Source organism: Dasypus novemcinctus, chromosome 10 (assembly GCF_030445035.2).
Source record: "Dasypus novemcinctus isolate mDasNov1 chromosome 10, mDasNov1.1.hap2, whole genome shotgun sequence".
Classification (NCBI taxonomy): Eukaryota; Metazoa; Chordata; class Mammalia; order Cingulata; family Dasypodidae; genus Dasypus; species Dasypus novemcinctus.
This window is the reverse complement of record NC_080682.1, coordinates 102,218,809-102,236,530: the sequence shown is the minus strand read 5'-3', so window position 1 is coordinate 102,236,530 and position 17,722 is coordinate 102,218,809. Positions and strand designations below refer to the sequence as shown.

At 40.8% G+C, this 17,722-nt stretch overlaps 1 protein-coding gene across 3 annotated transcripts in view; it reads right to left on the bottom strand.

Moving 5' to 3' along the window:
• Nucleotides 1-17,722, bottom strand: part of LOC101414826 (E3 ubiquitin ligase RNF121) — a 113,806-nt gene that overhangs the window by 66,966 nt on the left and 29,118 nt on the right. For all 3 annotated transcript variants that reach the window (XR_011649957.1, XM_058305883.1, XM_058305882.1), the window contains exons 2-3: nucleotides 16,464-16,501; nucleotides 12,055-12,196 (exon numbers count right to left, since the gene is read on the bottom strand). Coding sequence is in view for 2 of the 3 variants with exons in the window: in XM_058305883.1 (XP_058161866.1) it covers nucleotides 12,055-12,196; nucleotides 16,464-16,501 (180 nt within the window). In the remaining variant the exon portion in view is untranslated. The remainder of the gene's footprint in view (nucleotides 1-12,054; nucleotides 12,197-16,463; nucleotides 16,502-17,722) is intronic.

Below are 17,722 nucleotides of genomic sequence, written 5' to 3'. Positions count from 1 at the left end.
AGATGCAAATAAATAAAATCAGAAACAAGAGGGAGGACATTATCACTGATCCTGCAGAAATAAGAGAGCTCAAAAGAGGATACTATGAACAACTGTACACCAACAAACTAGACAACGTAGAAGAAATGGGCAAATTTCTAGAATCACACAAATAACCTACACTGGCCCTAGGAGACACGGAAAACCTCAACAACCAATCACTGGTAAAGAGATTGAAATAGTCATCAAAATTCTCCCAGGAGAAAAGTCCAGGACAAGATGGCTTCACAAGTGAATTCTACCAATCATTCAAAGCTGATATAATAACAATCATGCTTAAGCTTTTCCAAAAAACTAAAGAGGAATGAATGCTACCAAACCCATTCTATGAAGCCAACATCATCCTGATACAAAAGCCAAACAGAGATACTACAAAAAAAGAAAATTACAAACATCTCTAATGAATGGAGATGCAAAAATCCTCAACGAAATAGTTACAAACAGAATCCAAATATATATTAAAAGAATTATACACCATGATCACATAGATTTATCCCAGGTATGCAAGGGTGGTTTAACACAAGAAAATCAATTAGTGTAATACACCACATTAATAAATTGAAGAAGGAAAATCATATCATCCAATTGAAACAGAAAAGATATCTGACAAAATACAGCATCCTTTCTTGACAAAAATACTTCAAAAGATAGGAACGGAAGGAAAGTTCCTCCACATGGTAAAGTACATATATGAAAAACCTACCTCTCACACTGTAATCAACGGTGAAATACTGAAAGTTTTCCCACTGAAATTGGGAACAAGACAAGGATGCCCACTGTCACAAATGTTAATTCAATATTGAATTGCAGGCCAGCACTCCTGCACAGGCTAGCACTCTGCATGGGCCAGTTCTCCATGCGGGCCAGCGTGCCTTCACCAGGAGGCCTTGGGAGTTGAACCCTGGATCTCCCATATGGTAGATGGGAGCCCAGTCACTTGAGGCACATCCTCCTCCCCACAACTGCCTTTAGATACAGAATCCACTGTTTTTTAATATTGTTATATTCAATTTTTTCAACTAGAGAAGTTGTAGTTTTATAGAAAAATAACCAAAAAATCAGTGTTTTCATATATTTCCACCCATTATTAACATATTGCATTATGGTGGTACCTTTGTTACAATTGATGAAAGAATATTATAATTGTACTATTAATTAACTATAGTCCATAGTTTACATTCGGATGTATTTTTTCCAAGATACTCCCCCTAGTAGTAACACCTTTCATTAGTGTGGAACATTAGTTGTAATTCATGAAAGAACATTTTTTTAATTGTACTCTTGACTATAGCCCATTATTTACAATAGGGGTCACTGTGTTGTACAGTCCTGTTTTAGCTCAGGTTTTTCCTTTTTTTTATTTTAGAAGTTAAGAGTTAACGAAATACTCATGCATACCTTAACAGGGTTCCCATACATCACCCATCACCAACATCTTAGATTGTTGTGACACATTTGTTACAAATTGTAGCAGTTTAGTATTATTTAGTATTAGTATATATTAGTAAATATATATTATTTAGTATATAGAATTCCAAAAGTAGATATTAGGTTATGTTTGTAAACTGGTCTGTTCCTCTGGGTATATTAGATTGTATTAACTTGAGAGATTTCACTTTTACTTGAGTAAATTTATGATTAGGGCTTTGAATGGGCCATGTCAGTAGGATGTTGAGTCCTCACCCCCTTGGTGGGTGGGTACTGACATAGAAAACTACACAGCAGAGGAGGAAGTTGAAGTTTTGGCTGCTGGAACTCCAGGAAATAAACACACAGAAGAACACAGAGGAATAGACAGCGCCATAGACATGGCAGAGGCCTTGGAAGGTGAGAGAGCCTGAAAGTCTGCTGACATTGTGGAGAGACAGAGCAGCTGAACCCCAGAGAGGAACAAGCCCTGGGAGAGAACCTAGACTTATCCCAACGTACAGCTGATATTGGAAAAAGCTGGGACCATGGAGCCTAAAGAGGAAGTGGGAGGCGGAACCCTTGCAGATTTGACAGCCATCTTGCTCCATCATGTGGCAACAGACTTTGGTGAGGGAAGTAACTTACACTTTATGGCCTGGTAATTGTAAGCTTCTACCCCAAATAAATACCTTTTATAAAAGTCAAACAGAATTCTGATATTTTGTATCAGCACCCCTTTGGCTGACTAATACACAAATGGTGAAAGGATATGATCATATTACTGCTATCTATATCCTATATTTGGTATATTTTTCCCACAAACCATTTTATGATTAACACCATGTATTAGTTTTGTATATTTGTTATAGTTCATGAGAGAACGTTCTCATATTTGTACTGTTAACCACATACCACCATTTACCATGGGGTTCACTGTGTTATATGGTCTCCAACCTTGTACAACCATCCAAAGTGTGCACTCAGTTGCTTTCAGTTTCACCACAGAGTTATGCTGTCATCAGCCTAGCCCATTTCAGAATGTTTTCATTATGCCAAAAAGAAAAATCCCCGTTATATCCCCCATTATTGACCCTTAGCATTGATATAGTATCTTCTTTGCCATTGCTTTAAAAATATTACAATATTACTGCTAATTATAGTCTATACATTACATTATTTTTATTTTTCCCATGTATCTCCATATTCTTTCCCATTTATCTGTTTTTTCTGTCATTGCTCATGCTTTGAGTGTAAGGTTTAAGAAACCACCACCTACCGCAAGACCTTGGAGGTATTTTTTTTTTTTTAGCTACCGGGACTGGAGATTGAACCTGGGACCTTGTATGTGGGAAGCTGGCGCTCAACCACTGAGCTACACCAGTTCCCCCAAGTTGTTTTTTTTATTTGTTTGCTTTTTTGTTCTTGTTTTTAGGAGGTACTGGGGTGTATTTTTCTATAAAACTACAACTTCTCTAGTTGAAAAAATTGAATATAACAATATTAAAAAACAGTGGATTCTGTATCTAAAGGCAGTTGTGGGGAGGAGGATGTGCCTCAAGTGACTGGGCTCCCATCTACCATATGGGAGATCCAGGGTTCAACTCCCAAGGCCTCCTGGTGAAGGCACGCTGGCCCGCATGGAGAACTGGCCCATGCAGAGTGCTAGCCTGTGCAGGAGTGCTGGCCTGCAAAGCAAGCTTGCCCACATGGACAGCTGGCGCAGCAAGATAACACAACAAAAAGAGACACAGAGGATAAACAATAACAGACACAACACACCGGGGAGCTGAGATGATGCAAGAGACTGAGCACTTCTCTTGCACTCCAGAAGGTCCCAGCATCAGTTCCCAGTCCTGCCTAAAGAGAAGACAAGCAGACACAGAAGAATGCACAGCAAATGGACAAAGAGCAGACAATGGGGTGTGGGGGAAATAAATAAATCTTTTCAAAATAAATAAAGTCAGTTGTGGAAGAGGACAGAATTCCAGACTGAAGGAGCTGCACGTATAGACAGGAGGCATAAAGGTAGAGAGTGAGTTTGGGGCAGTGGTTATTTTATAGGGTTTGTGATGGAAAGGCAATTTAAAAGGCTGGAAGAGGGAAGCGGATGTGGCTCAACAGATAGAGCATCCACCTACCATATAGGCGGCTCATGTGGTGAGATGGCCCACATGCAGTGCTGCTCTGCGCAATGAGTGCCGGCCCACATAGGGATACCCCCACATAAGGGTGCCCCCAGGGCAAGGAGTGGCCCCTATGCAAGAAGAGCCGCCCCGCACGAAACCACAGCCTGCCCAGGAGTGGTGCCACACACACAGAGAGGTGATGCAGCAAGGGGACACAACAAAAAGAACACAGATTCCCAGTGCCGCCTGATGAGAATACAAGCAGACACAGAACACACAGCAAATGTTGTATGTCTGCAGAGAGAGCAGACAATTGGGGTGGGGGGGGGGGGTAGAAATAAATAAGTAAATGTTTTTTTTTTAAAAAGCTGGAAGAATCTCAAAGAGGGCATAATGGAGCAGAGGAAGGTACAGATTCTATTCTTCACTTATACCATGAAAGCCAGTGAGCATTTAAGGAACTTCATTGTTAAACAGAATGTGCTGCTAATGCTGGTGCATCCATTACACAACTTTAGAAATAAAGCATTACTAACATCGTTGAAAATATATATATACATATATACACACAATCATTTAAGCCATTTTAAGTGGATTATTCTTTGACATTAAATACATTCACAATACTGTATAACTTTCACCATTATCTATTTCCAGACTATTTGCATCAAACCAAACTAAATCTCATACTCATTTAGCAATAATTCCCCATTCCCCTATGCTTCCATCCCTGGTAACCACTATTATGCTTTCTGTCTCTATGTATGAAGAGAACCATACAATATTTGTCTTTTTTGTATCTGGCTTATTTCACTCAACATGATATCGTCAAGATTTATCCATATTGTAGTATGCACCAGCACTTCTTTTTACAGCTGAATACCTCACTGTACGGATATACCACATTGTTTATCAATTCATCTATTGATGGATTCCAGTTGCTTCTACCTTTTGACTATTGTAAATAATGCTGTGATGAACATGTCTGAGTCCCTATTTTCAATTTTTTATGTACATACCCAGGAATGCAACTGCCAGGTCATATGGTAATTCTACATTTAACTTTTTGAGGAACTGTCAAACTGTTTCTCAAAGTGGCTCGCCATTTTATATTCCCACCAACAATGTATCAGGGTTCCTATTCATCCACATTCTTTCTAGCATTTATTATTTCCAGTTGTTTTTTTTTAAAATAAATCCCATCCCAGTGGGTGAAAAGGTACCTCACTATAGTTTTAGTTTGCATTTCTTTAATGGCTAATGATGTTGACCATGTTTTCATATACTTACTAGCCATTTATATATCTTCTTTGGAGAAATATTTATTCAAATCCTTGGCTCATTTATTAATTGGGTTATTTGTTTTTTGTTGTTGTTGAGTTGTAGAAGTTCTTTATATATTCTAGATATTAAACCCTATCAGGGGAAACGGACTTGGCCCAGTGGTTAGGGCGTCCGTCTACCACATGGGAGGTCCGCGGTTCAAACCCCAGGCCTCCTTGACCCGTGTGGAGCTGGCCCATGCGCAGCGCTGATGAGCGCAAGGAGGGCCATGCCACACAAGGGTGTCCCCCGCATAGGGGAGCCCCACGCGCAAGGAGTGCGCCCGTGAGGAGAGCCGCCCAGCGCGAAAGAAAGTGCAGCCTGCCCAGGAATGGCGCCGCCCACACTTTCTGTGCTGCTGACAACAGAAGCGGATGAAGAAACAAGAGGCAGCAAATAGACACCGAGAACAGGCCCCCGGGGGAGGAGGGGAAATTAAATAAATAAATAAATCTTAAAAAAAAAAAAAAACCCTATCAGATATGTGGTTTCCAAATATTTCTGTATTCTGTTTGTCTTTTCACTTTCTTATTTATTTATTTATTTATTTATTTATTTATTTATTTCTCTCTCCCCTTCTCCCCTCCACCCCAGTTGTCTGTTCTCTGTATCTCTTTGCTGCGTCTTCTTTGACTGCTTCTGTTGTTGTCAGTGGCACAGGAAATCTGTGTTTTCTTTTTTTGTTGCGTCATCTTGCTGCATCAGCTCTCCGTGTGTGCAGCGCCATTCCTGGGCAGACTGCACGTTCTTTCATGCTGGGCGGCTCTCCTTACAGGGTGCACTCCTTGCGCATGGGGATCCCCTACATGGGGACACCCCTGCATGGCATGGCACTCCTTGCGCACATCAGCACTGCACGTGGGCCAGCTCCACACGGGTCAAGGAGGCCCGGGGTTTGAACCGCGGACCTCCCATGTGGTAGACGGACACCCTAACCACTGGTCCAAGTCCGCTTCCCCATTGATTCATTTTGAATTAAGTTTTGTATATGGTGAAAGGTCCATATTCATTTGAACTTCCAGTTGTTCCACCACCATTTGTTGAAGACACTATTCTTTCCTCATTGAATGGTCTTGGCATCCTTGTCAAAAATCTGCTGGCTGGGAGCAGATGTGGCTCAAGTGATCGAGTACCTGGTTTCCACATGGAAGGTCCCGGGTTTAGTCCCCGGTGTCTCCTAAAAACAAAAAAACAAACAGCAAGCAAACACATGGAAAAAAAAAACCAACACAGGGAAGCCAATGTGACTCAATGATTGAGTGATGGGTTCTCACGTACAAGGTCCCGGTTCAACCCTTGCCTCCAGTACCTCAAAAAAAAAAAACCTACTGCCATTAGGGAGCAGATGCAACTCGGTCCTGGGATCAATCCCTGTACCTCCTAAAACAAACAAGCAAGAAAAAACAATCCTCACTGGAGAGCAGATGTAGTGGTTGAGGGCCTGCTTCCCACATAGGAGGTCCTTGGTTCAATCTCTGGTGCCTCCTTAAAAAAAAAAAATCTACTGTCACACGTGCAGAGCCACCTCTGTGCCAACATGTGTGCATGGATGGGAACCTTCTGCATGCTGGCTGCTGGCCAATGAGTAGCTGATTCTGCCCAGGCAAATGATGTCAGAGTTGGTAAATTAGTGGGGGAAAACAAATATGGAAAAAATTTCTATGAAGACAACAAGCAGTTTTTGGCTGTCACCAATGGGCTATATAACTACAGAAATGAAAGGCAAAAACACATTCTGGGATGTGGATGGAAGCATGGCATCATTGGTTTCACTGCATGACGGATGATCTTCCAACAACTAAATCACCTACTGCTCACAAATTAATTTGGGCAAACCATAAATTCAATGTGAGTGGCATTCCAGAACTACCTCATTCCACCACTAGAAAGAAGGTTCAGGAATGAGTCCCGCCTTCAACACCTTACAAAACAATGAAAAATTGTTTAAACATCTAAAATATAGTCTTTTCATGTAATTGCACTTCTACTGCTTATCATTAACTTGATTAAAATTGTCTGACTGAAAAAAAAATCAACTGGCCACAGATGTGTGGCTTTATCTCTGGTCTATATGTCTATCCTTATGCCAGTACACTTTGCCAGACATATTCCACAGATCTATATGTCTATCCTTATGTCAGCACACTTTCATTTTTTTTTTTAAAGATTTATCTTTTATTTATTTCTCTCCCATCCCCCACCCCTGCCAGCTGTCTGCTCTCTGTGTCCATTTGCTGTGTGTTCTTCTGTCACCGCTTCCATCCTTATCAGAGGCACCAGGAATCTGTGTTTCTTTTTGTTGTGTCATCTTGTTGTGTCAGCTCTCTGTGTGTGCGGCACCATTCTTGGGAAGGCTGAACTTTCTTTCGCACTGGGCAGCTCTCCTTACAGGGTACATTCCTTGAGCGTGGGGCTGCCCTACGTGGCATGGCACCCCTTGCGTGCATCAGCGCTGCACACGGGCCAGGTCCATACGGGTCAAGGAGGCCCAGGGTTTGAACCGCGGGCCTCCCATGTGGTAGGCGAACGCCCTATCCATTGGGCCAAGTCCACTTCCCAGTACACTTTTAATTACTGTAGCTTTGTAGTAAGTTCTGAAATCAGGAACTGAGAGTACTCCAACTTTGTTCTTCTTTTTCAAGATTGTTTCAGTTATTCGGGGTCCCTTGAAATTCAGTATGAATTTGAGGAATAGCTTTTCCACTTCTGCAAAAAAGGCTGGAGGAATTTTTATTGCATTAAATTCACTTCAGGCAGTACAGAAATCTTAACAATATTAAGCCTTCCAATCCATGAATACAAGACGTCTTTCCATTTATTTAGATCTTCCTTATTTTCTTTCAACAATGTTTTGTAGTTTTCAGTATGCAATTCTTTAACTTCCTTGGTTAAATTTATTCCTAGGTATTTTATTCTTTAGATGCTAATGTACATGGAATTTTTTTTCTTGATTTCCTTTTTATGTTGTCCATGACTGGCATAAAAATCCAAATGACTTCTACATGTTTATTTTGCATCCTGAAACTTTGCTGAATTTGCTTATTAGTTCTAATAGCTTTCTTATGGATTCTTCAGGATTTTCTCTATATAGGATTGTGTCACCAGTGAATAGGGATAATTTAACTTCTTCCTTTCCAATTAAAATGCCTTTTATTTTTCTCTTGCCTCATTCCTCTGGTTAGAACTCTCAGTATAATGTTGAATAACTTTGGTAACAATAGGCCTCCTTGTCTTATTTCTGATCTTAGGGGTATGGTCAACTAATTTTGACACGGGAATCAAATCAAGTCAATGGGGAAAGAATCTCTTCAAAAAATCATGCTGAAGGAAGTGGATGTGGCTCAAGAGATTGGGCTACTGTCTACCATATGGAGAGTCCTAGGTTCAATTTCTGGGGCCTCCTTGTGTAAAAGCAAGCTGGCCCATGCAGCATGGACAGCTGGCACAACAAGATGATGCAACAAAAAGAGACACAGATGAGAAACAGTGAAAGACATGACAACCACGTAACTGAAGTGGCTCAGGCGATTGAGTGCCCCTCTCTCCAATGTCGGAAGGTCCCGAGTTCAGTTCCCAGTTCCTCCTAAAGAGATGAGAAGACAAGACAAGCAGACACAGAAGAGCACAAAGTAAATGGACACAGAGAACAGAAAGAGAATGCAAGGGGTGGGGAGCGGGGGGATAAATAAATAAATCTTTCTTTTTAAATCATGCCGATAAAAAATGGAGAGTCACATGTGAAAGAATAAAACTGGATCTTTACTTCATACCATATACAAAAATTAACTCAAAGTGGATCAAAGACTTCCATGTGGAATCTAAGCCCTCTCTCGATATAGAGGTGGAGTGGACATAACCATCCCAGGGTCCACAGGATGGAGGAATAGAGTATGTATTAGATTGGACTTACTGATATTCTATTCTGGAACTATTATGATTAGTAATGGAAGAAAATGTAGCATTGATGTGGAGAAAGTGGCCATAGTAGCTGCTGAGGATAGGTAGAGGGAAGAAGAGATATGACGTGGGGGCATTTTCAGGACTTGGAGTTGTCCTGGGTGGTACTGCAGGGACTGCTGCTGAACAGTGTATGTCCTGCCATGGCCCACGGAGTGGACTGGGGGATAGTGAAACTATAATGTAAACTATAATCCATGTGGTGCAGCAGTGCTCAAAAAAATGTATTCACCAAATGTGATCATGTCCCATGATGATGAAAGAGGTTGTTGATATGGGAGGAGTGGGGTGAGGAGGGTGGGAGGTATACGGGAACCTCATATTTCTTTAATCTAACATTAAAAAAAATAAAGACAAAAATAATAACAAATGAATTTTTTTAAAAAACTCTTAGAAGAAAAGATAGGGGTAAATCATGACCTTGGATTTGGCAATGGATTCTTAGGTATGACACCAAAAGCACAGAAACAAAAGAAGAAATAGACAAAGCAACAAAACAAAAAACTTGTATGCAAAGGACATTATCAAGAAGGTAAAAAGATAACTCACAGGGCAGAGGATGTGGCTCAACTGACAGTGTGCGCCTACCATATAGGAGACCCAGGCTTTGATACCCAGGGCCTCCTGGCCCATGTGGTGAGCTGGTCCACGTGCAGTGCTGCCGCATGCAAGGAGTGCCATGCTACGCAGGGGTACCCCCATGAGAAAAGTGCAGCCCACCCAGGAGTGGCACAGCATACACGGAGAATTGACGCAGCAAGATAACTCAACAAAGAGACACAGATTCCCAGTGCCCAATGCAAGTGGACACAGAAGAACACACAGCGAATGGGTACAGAGAGCAGACAACGGGGCGGGGGGATAGGAAGAAAAATAAATAAATAAAATAAATCTTAAAAAAAAAAAAAATAACTCTCAGAATGAGAGAAAATATTTGCAGAATATATCTGCTAAGGTACTAATACCCAGAATACATAAAGCATTCCTACAACTCAACAACAAAAAGACAACTCAATTAAAAATGGGCAAAGGACTTGCACTCACATTTCTCAAAGAAGACACGCAAATTATGAGATAGCTCTTTGTACTGACTAAAATGGTAATTAAAAATACAAAATTGAGGGGAAAAAACAGTAAATAAGTGTTGACAATGATGTGGAGAAATTAGAACCTTCATACACTGCTGGTGGGAATGGAAAATTGTTTTTCATAGTGCAGCCTTTACAACAACCCGTGAAGTAGCTATTCACATTCCATGTTAGAGTTTAAGAAACACTGAAATGTAGAATCACACAGCCAGCAAGCAGGAGAGCTGAATAATCACTAGACTGGTCGGATTCCACTAGATAATACTGCCTCTAAGGCAAAACAGCTCCAACTTATGATAAGCTTGAAAAAGGATAGGACATGCCATTGTGTACAGGCCTTGGACAATTTTTCTTCTTCCAAAGTGAGTTAAAGGAGTAAAAATATTCATTGTACACAAGTAAGCAAAGATTTTAACAAAACCAGTATAGATTATTGTGTAACAACAGCATAAAGCAGGACATTACAGATTTCCTTTTCTATTTTCTAAACACATAGGTTTAAGCTTTTCGGTGAAAGACATTCTATAGTGTTGGCATTTCCTCTCACCAATGATGTTCAGCATAATGTTCACAGGGTGTGGCAGTAAAGTAATGAGATGACTGTGTATGTTTCTTATACAACTAAGCAGGGTCCAGACATGAAGTTCAAAACCCATACGGCTGAGACATCTTTTTTTTTTTAGTTACTTTATTTTTATCTCTTTTTAAAGATTGATTTTATTTATTCCACCCCCCACCCATTCCCCCCATCGTCTGCCCTCAGTGTTCATTTGTTGTGTTCTTCTGTGTCTGCTTGTATTCTCATTAGGTGGCTCTGGGAACCAATCCTGGGGCCTTCCAGAGAGGGAGAGAGGCAATTACTCTCTTGTGCCACCTCAGCTCCCTGAGACTTCTTAATAGTGCCTAGTACAGAAAGCCTTGATGCCATGTGGGTATTCTATACACTTTGACTATGAGGTACAGATATCCCTACTTGTGGCACATGCCAGGATTTAAGCTTGCTGTAGGCCAGTGTTATTTGGAATTTGTGCCCATTTAAGGGCAACGATTAGGGCCCCTTCTTCCTATTCTCCAGATTACCACTTGGTTCCCTTGATGGAAAGCGCTTTCCAGAGGCAACATATGATACAATAGAAAATCTGAAACATGAAACAGAAGACTCAGGTTCAAATCTTGAATCTACATATTACTACCCCCTCAAGCTTCAATTCTCTGGGCCTCTTGCCTCAAATTCTTTATCTAATATCTACTTATTTCATTAGAAGAATTAAATGAGATAACACATTTGCCATTCTATGGACTATAATCCTGGGCCATATTTTAAGACACTAAAAAAGCATATCCTAGAGATATAGGATCATTCATAAATTAAGACTAAAAATCCTGGAGCAAAATTGTCTGGACTCAAATATTTGGTTTTATCCTTGAGCAAGTTACTTAGCCTTTCTAGGTCTCTGTTTCTCATCTGTAAATGAAGAAAATAGTTCCTACTTTATTTGGTTATTATAAGGATTAATTGCTTAGAATAGTGTTTGGTCCATAGTAAGCACTCAATAATTGTTAGCAGTTGTTACTTTTATAAGTGTTTATTCACTCTTTCAAAGTATAACTTATCATGTGGGTGTCTACCAAGTTTAACTTAAAAAGAGCACCTTATACTTGAAAAGGCTAAAAATTTCTAAGATGACAGTTGCAAACAAATCTATCTAATATGCTGCTTGCTATGTCTTAGACAAGATTAGCTGAATCTAAATCCTACCTTAAGAGTCACTGGAGTTTTGGTCTTCCCAATCAAGTGTTCACTCCTCAAGTCCATTTGAATAGTTTCTCATGAATACTTCCTTCATGAATTTGTCCCACAACGTTTCAAAGGGAGGACCTACCTTTTCTGGCCTTGAAAGTAAAGTGGTCTCATGACCTATCCGTTTTCACCCTGTGAATCACTTGCCCCACAGACACACATCATACACTATTAACCATTCATAAATAAAGGTCACTGTTTTTTATTCATTTATTCTCTGCCTATATCTGGCCTGAGTTAGGCTGGGCCCTAGAATACTTAGGAAGGGTCTCTTCCTGACTGACAAAGAACTAGAGGCAAAGTGGCTTACATTGTAGGAGCGGGGGTGCCTCTGCTTCCACTGCACCAGGAGCAGCTGGGCCACCACCAAGGTAGCGATGAGGATGAGGACCATCTCGGCGTGCATGGCTTCATGGCCGCGGTGCTTGGCATGCATGCGTGCGTGCTCAACCCTGAAAGCCAAATAGATGGAGTGAGCCAGGTCAAGGATGGTGTGCTGGTAAATGGGCAGTGCTTTCCAGGAATATCCCACCAGACCAAAGCTCAAAACATACTCCTACGCTTAACTGCAAGGTATATGCAAATTAGGGCTAAAAAGACATACCCTAGAGGACAGGCATTTTGGGATAGAACAGGGACTCTATGGGCCTCAGGAACCAAGCTAAAACACTGTGGCTAGAGATGGGTGGCCTGTTGCTCCCTTCTATCAAGGCTGAAACAGCTGACACCTTTCCTGCAGCAGGAAGGAGATTCCAGGAGAAACAAGTTGCACCGCACATTTCAGATGTTTCACTGGAAGGAGAAAGTAATCCAGAGAAAAGGTTATAACCATAAAGCTTCACACTCCTAGTCAATAATATTTATAATACCAGTAAGTGAGTAACACTGCAAATATGTGCTGATTCCAAGGTTAAAGTTTTGCCTCACACATCCTACCCTCCCTGCCAGGACTAGGTATCCTTAAGGTTACTTCAAGACAAGAATCTGACGGCTTCAACTTTATATTAATCCAACAGTGACTTCGCCACCAGTCTTCACAGGTAAAAGCCTCCTCAAGGGTTCAAGAAAGTCAGTATTTAGAGACTAAAGCTGAAAACTTTTCTTTAATCTAAGACCAGCATTCTCTTGTCCTGAGGATTAGCAGCAGGCAATTCCCTCGGCCAATAATGGCAAAAACTTCTAAGAACAAAGCAGAATAGTCACTCCCACCACTCTGGGTCAGTCAGCCAAGGGAGAAGAGTGAGAAAGAAGTTAGACAGAAGGGATATGGATGGGGCTCTACCAATTGGGCTCCCATCTACCATATAGGAGGTCCAGGGTTTGATGCCCTCCTGGTGAGGGCAAGTTGGCCCATGTGGAGAGCTGGCCCAAGCGGAGTGCCAGCCCATGCAGGAATGCGGCCCCGTGCAGGAGAGCCGCCTCACAGAGGAAAAGCCACCCTGCGCAGGAGTGCCAGCTGACGCGGAGAGCTGGCACAGCATGATGACGCAACAAGAGATACAGAGAAGAGAAAATAAGAAGACGCAGCAGAACAGGGGAGCTGAGGTGGTGCAAGATAGTGATCACCTCTCTCCCACTCCAAAAGTCACAGGATCGATTCCTGGAGCCACCTAATGAGAACACAAGCAGACACAGAAGAACACACAGTGAATGGACACAGAGAGCAGGCAATAGGGAGAATAAAGTAAACCTTTTTTAAAAAGTTAAAAAAAAAAAAAAAGTTAGACAGAAAACTAAATTAAAATGTAGCCTGCAAACAGGAGGTTCTAAACAAATTCCCCATACACATGGTTGCAGAAGAAGTGGGCCGAACAATATAAAGGGCAATGAATGACCAACCAAATAAAAGAACCCAGTATGGATAAACATATAATAAAGGAAAAAGAGAAAAAGGTAGTGGATATAAGGGTGTTCACTATACAATTCTTTTTGTTAAGGGGAAAAAATACACACACACACAAGTACAAAATCTTAGGGGAAAAAAAATTGGGCAGAGGAAGCAGCCAAATGTCAGCCAGTCATAACACATAAGGGTTCATCCTGTATGAAACTCTATCTTGGGTGGCAGAATGTGGCAGAAAGTAAATAGGGTTGGGAGTCAGAAACTTAGGTTCAGATCCACCTGTGTGGCCTTCGCCAAGAAACATCACACCTCTATATAACAATTTCATCACCTGTCAAAAGAAGTCCCTAACTGTCCTGCTTCCCTCATAGGGCTGTAGTGAGGATAAAAGTTAAGCCAAAAGGATGAAGAACTTTAAATATCTAAGGTCTGAGGGAAGTTATAAAGATAGCAAGGGACAAGTTTCTCGTTCTCAGACAGTATACAACTTAATGGATATGCACAACATGAAATCAAAGAAAAGATCTAGAAAAGGCCAGAAAAGTCTTCTAGTTTAAGCTCCCACCCAATGCAAAAATTATTTTTGTGGTACTCTGCTTGAATACTTCCACTGACTGAGAACATATGCCTTTTGCGATAGTCTATTCTAGTACCAGCAGTCATCTATCATGTTGTAGGCACTCATCGTTGTCTATGAATGAATAAAATTCTAATGCTTTAAGAGACCGGAAGCTCACTATTTCTATATAATCTTGATTATTAAAAGATATTTCTGAGATAATGAGATAAAAATCTACCTTCCTACAGTTTCAATGTATTGAAACTAATCCTATACTCTGGAACAATAGAAGACTTAGCTACTCCTCTTTCCCAATGCCACCCCTTCAAAAATTTACCATGATCCTATCAAAACAAACTATCCTGTTCCTACCACTACTTTCCTATGTCCTTTTAGTCTAACAGTCCTAGTTCTTTCAATCACTATTCATATAACATGATGTGAACACCATTTATTCTGATTGCTTTCTAGATATGGTCCAGTTAGTTTTAAGATCCTCTTAATAAGTAGTGTCTAAAGACAATCTTAGGAATTCGGTACCCTGTCAGTAGGCCTTACTTTGGAATATATGCTCCCCAATGTAACAGTTAGACTCATTAATAATTTCCCTATACATGGCTATTCTGCCCCTTTTATTTGAACCTATAATTAGCACTATACTTGTGAAATATATGTCCCAGAGACATAAATCTTCAGTCTGTTCATATGCCAGTTGAGCCCTGAATCTCAGCAAAGTTGCAACACCTATACATCAGTTCACTGGACTCACCCAGGACAACTAACAAAGAGATGATGATGGACAACACCCATTCCAAGAAGCAGAGAGTGTTTGCAACTACAAGCAGTACAGTTCCATCCATCTGCCCCATGGGGTCGAAGACCTCTCTCAATCGGAGACAGGGTGAGCATCCATCTCAAACCCTCAAAAATGAGGAATGAACAAACATAAGAGTGGAAAGCAACTATGGACCAAAGCAGACTTATGATTATTCTAGCAGTGAAAGAACTTGTATCACTGATATAAAGGCAGTGGCCACCAGAGTTTCTGAGGTGAGGGAGAGGGGGGAATAGGTACAACATGGGGCATTTTTGGGACACTGGAATTGCCTGCATGAGAATACAATGAAGGATACAGGCCATTACACATTTTGTCAAAACCTATAAAATTACACAGGGAAAAGTGTAAACTATAGTTTACATTGTACTGGCTAGTAAAATGCTTCTATATGTGTTCATCAATTATAACAAATGTACCACACTAATGAAAGATGTTAATGTGGGAAAGTGTGGGAGGGGCAAGGGATGGAGTATATGGAAATCCCCTATATTTCTGATGTAACATTTATGTAATCTAAAGCTTCTTTAAAAATAAAAAATATATATTAAAACTTAAAAAGAAAAGAAGCAGTACCTAGAGCAAAATAATGTGGCTTCAGCTAGGCAGAGCACAGTGGCACTGTAACCTTCCTTAAGTCAGAAGGACATTTCTATAAAGATATTCTAAATTTTCTGGACTATTTTGGTAGTTGAGGTATACAACTGGTGAGTCAAAAGTCACCTAAAATCATTCTGGGTTTGTCATATGAGTCGGTATCTTTGCCAATCTACACTTGTATGATAATTTTAATCTAAATGAAGAGTTTTTTTCCTGTCACTATTAAATTTTACTTGTTTGATTTCAGCTTATTGGCTAATCACCTTGTGAGGTATGTGAGGCAGGCATTCAAACCCTTTTACTGAGGAGAATCATGACACTGAGGTGATGTTTATTGACTCACTCTGGTTACAAAGCAAGTTAGCAGCAGAGTTGAGAGCAGATGATACATCTTCCATTTTCTCAACTAGAGCTCAACACTCTATACCACAGAAAACAATGATACAAATGATGATCATTATCTTCAAAGCAGGTAACACTTACTGGAAGCTTACACACATCAGGCACTGTTCTAAGAGCTTCACATATATTAATTTTCCTATCAATTCTATGAGGTAGGTAATTATGATACCAATTTTACATATGGAGAAAACTAAGGCAGTGAGAAGTTAAGTAACTTGCCCAAGATCGCACAGCTAGTAAATGGCAGAACTGGTATTTAAGCCCTGATGGGTGGTATGGTGCAAATACCTAATTACTCCCTGGAACCCTGAGAGTTATCCAGATATGACCCAGGTACTCAGAAAGATCCCAAAAGACCTGTCCTGCAGTCATGAGCTACTGCTTCCCACATGTTAGGAAGCAAAAAGGGACACACATACACTTCTATTATCTGGGTAACCTGCAGTTCCCAGACTAAGGGGCCCACACTGCCACACTTACCTCCATTGCTCCTCTGGGGACAGGTCTGACATATCAACCTGTGAAAGACACCATGAGAAAAATCTGTTACTGTCTTAGAACTGTTCCTGCCCAACATGAGGTGCCTACACATTCACAATATCTTCAAGGAATCATGGGAATCTTCAAGTCTTAAAATCTCTGTGAGGACTTCCCCAACTCTTTCACATTAAACTTTCCCTTCTCTAACATTTACTTTGGCTCACGCCTATGACTTAAAGAGTGTTGCACGTATTGTGCTAAGCAGTGAGGACAGTGAATGAAAGGGTTTCAACCCCTAAAAAGCGCAAAGCCTAGTCAGGAAGACAGGTACACAAATAGGTAATTTTTTTATTATATGCTAAAGATCATCTATGGAAGAATAAAGCAGTGGCTTCCAACCAGTATGGGGTGATTAGGGAAGGCTTCCTAGAAGAGATGTGAAGAAGTAAAAGGATGCTGCAGGCAAAAGGACTAAATACGAAGGAATTAAGTTGCATAGCATATAAGCAATTGTGTGGCTAGAGCAAAAAGTATGAATCAGGATTAGTGGGAGAGGAAGCTAGATAAAATATTCTGTCATCTGACTAAAAATGATCCCATGGTAGCAAGCAGAACATCAGAGTAGTAGGGTGAACGAGCTTTAGTTGCTGCTCTGTTAATAACTAGTGGTATGGCCTTTCCACTTCAAAGTTTTGGTTCTATTTACATTAGTCCTGTCCTTTTAGAGCAGGCTTTCTCAATCTTGGCACTAGTGACACCTTGGGCTGGTAAATTCTTTTCCAGAGGGGATCACAGGAGTGCCAGGAAGTAAGCACAGAGAAGAACTTGGTCATGAGGAAAGAGAAAAGGCCCTGAGAAGTAGAAACAAGCTGTTCTCCTGATAATCTATAGCTGGCCTTGTAGAGATAACAGAAGAGCTGAACCCAAAGAGAAGCAAGACCCTGGAAGAGAGGAACCCTGGAGGCCTGAACTCTTGGCAGACTCTGGCAGCCATCTTGCTCCAACACGTGGCAATAGACTTTGGTGAGGGAAGTAACTTACACTTTATGGTCTGGTTTAACTGTAAGCATCTACCCCAAATAAAAACCCTTTATTAAAACCAACCAATTTCTGGTATTTTACATCAGCACCCCTTTGACTAATACACCCCCCTATTATTAACACTGTACATCTTTGGCACTGATGCAAGAATACTGCTGTTAACTATAGTCCATACGTTACATTAATTGTATTTTTCCCATTCTTTTCTACAGTCCCAC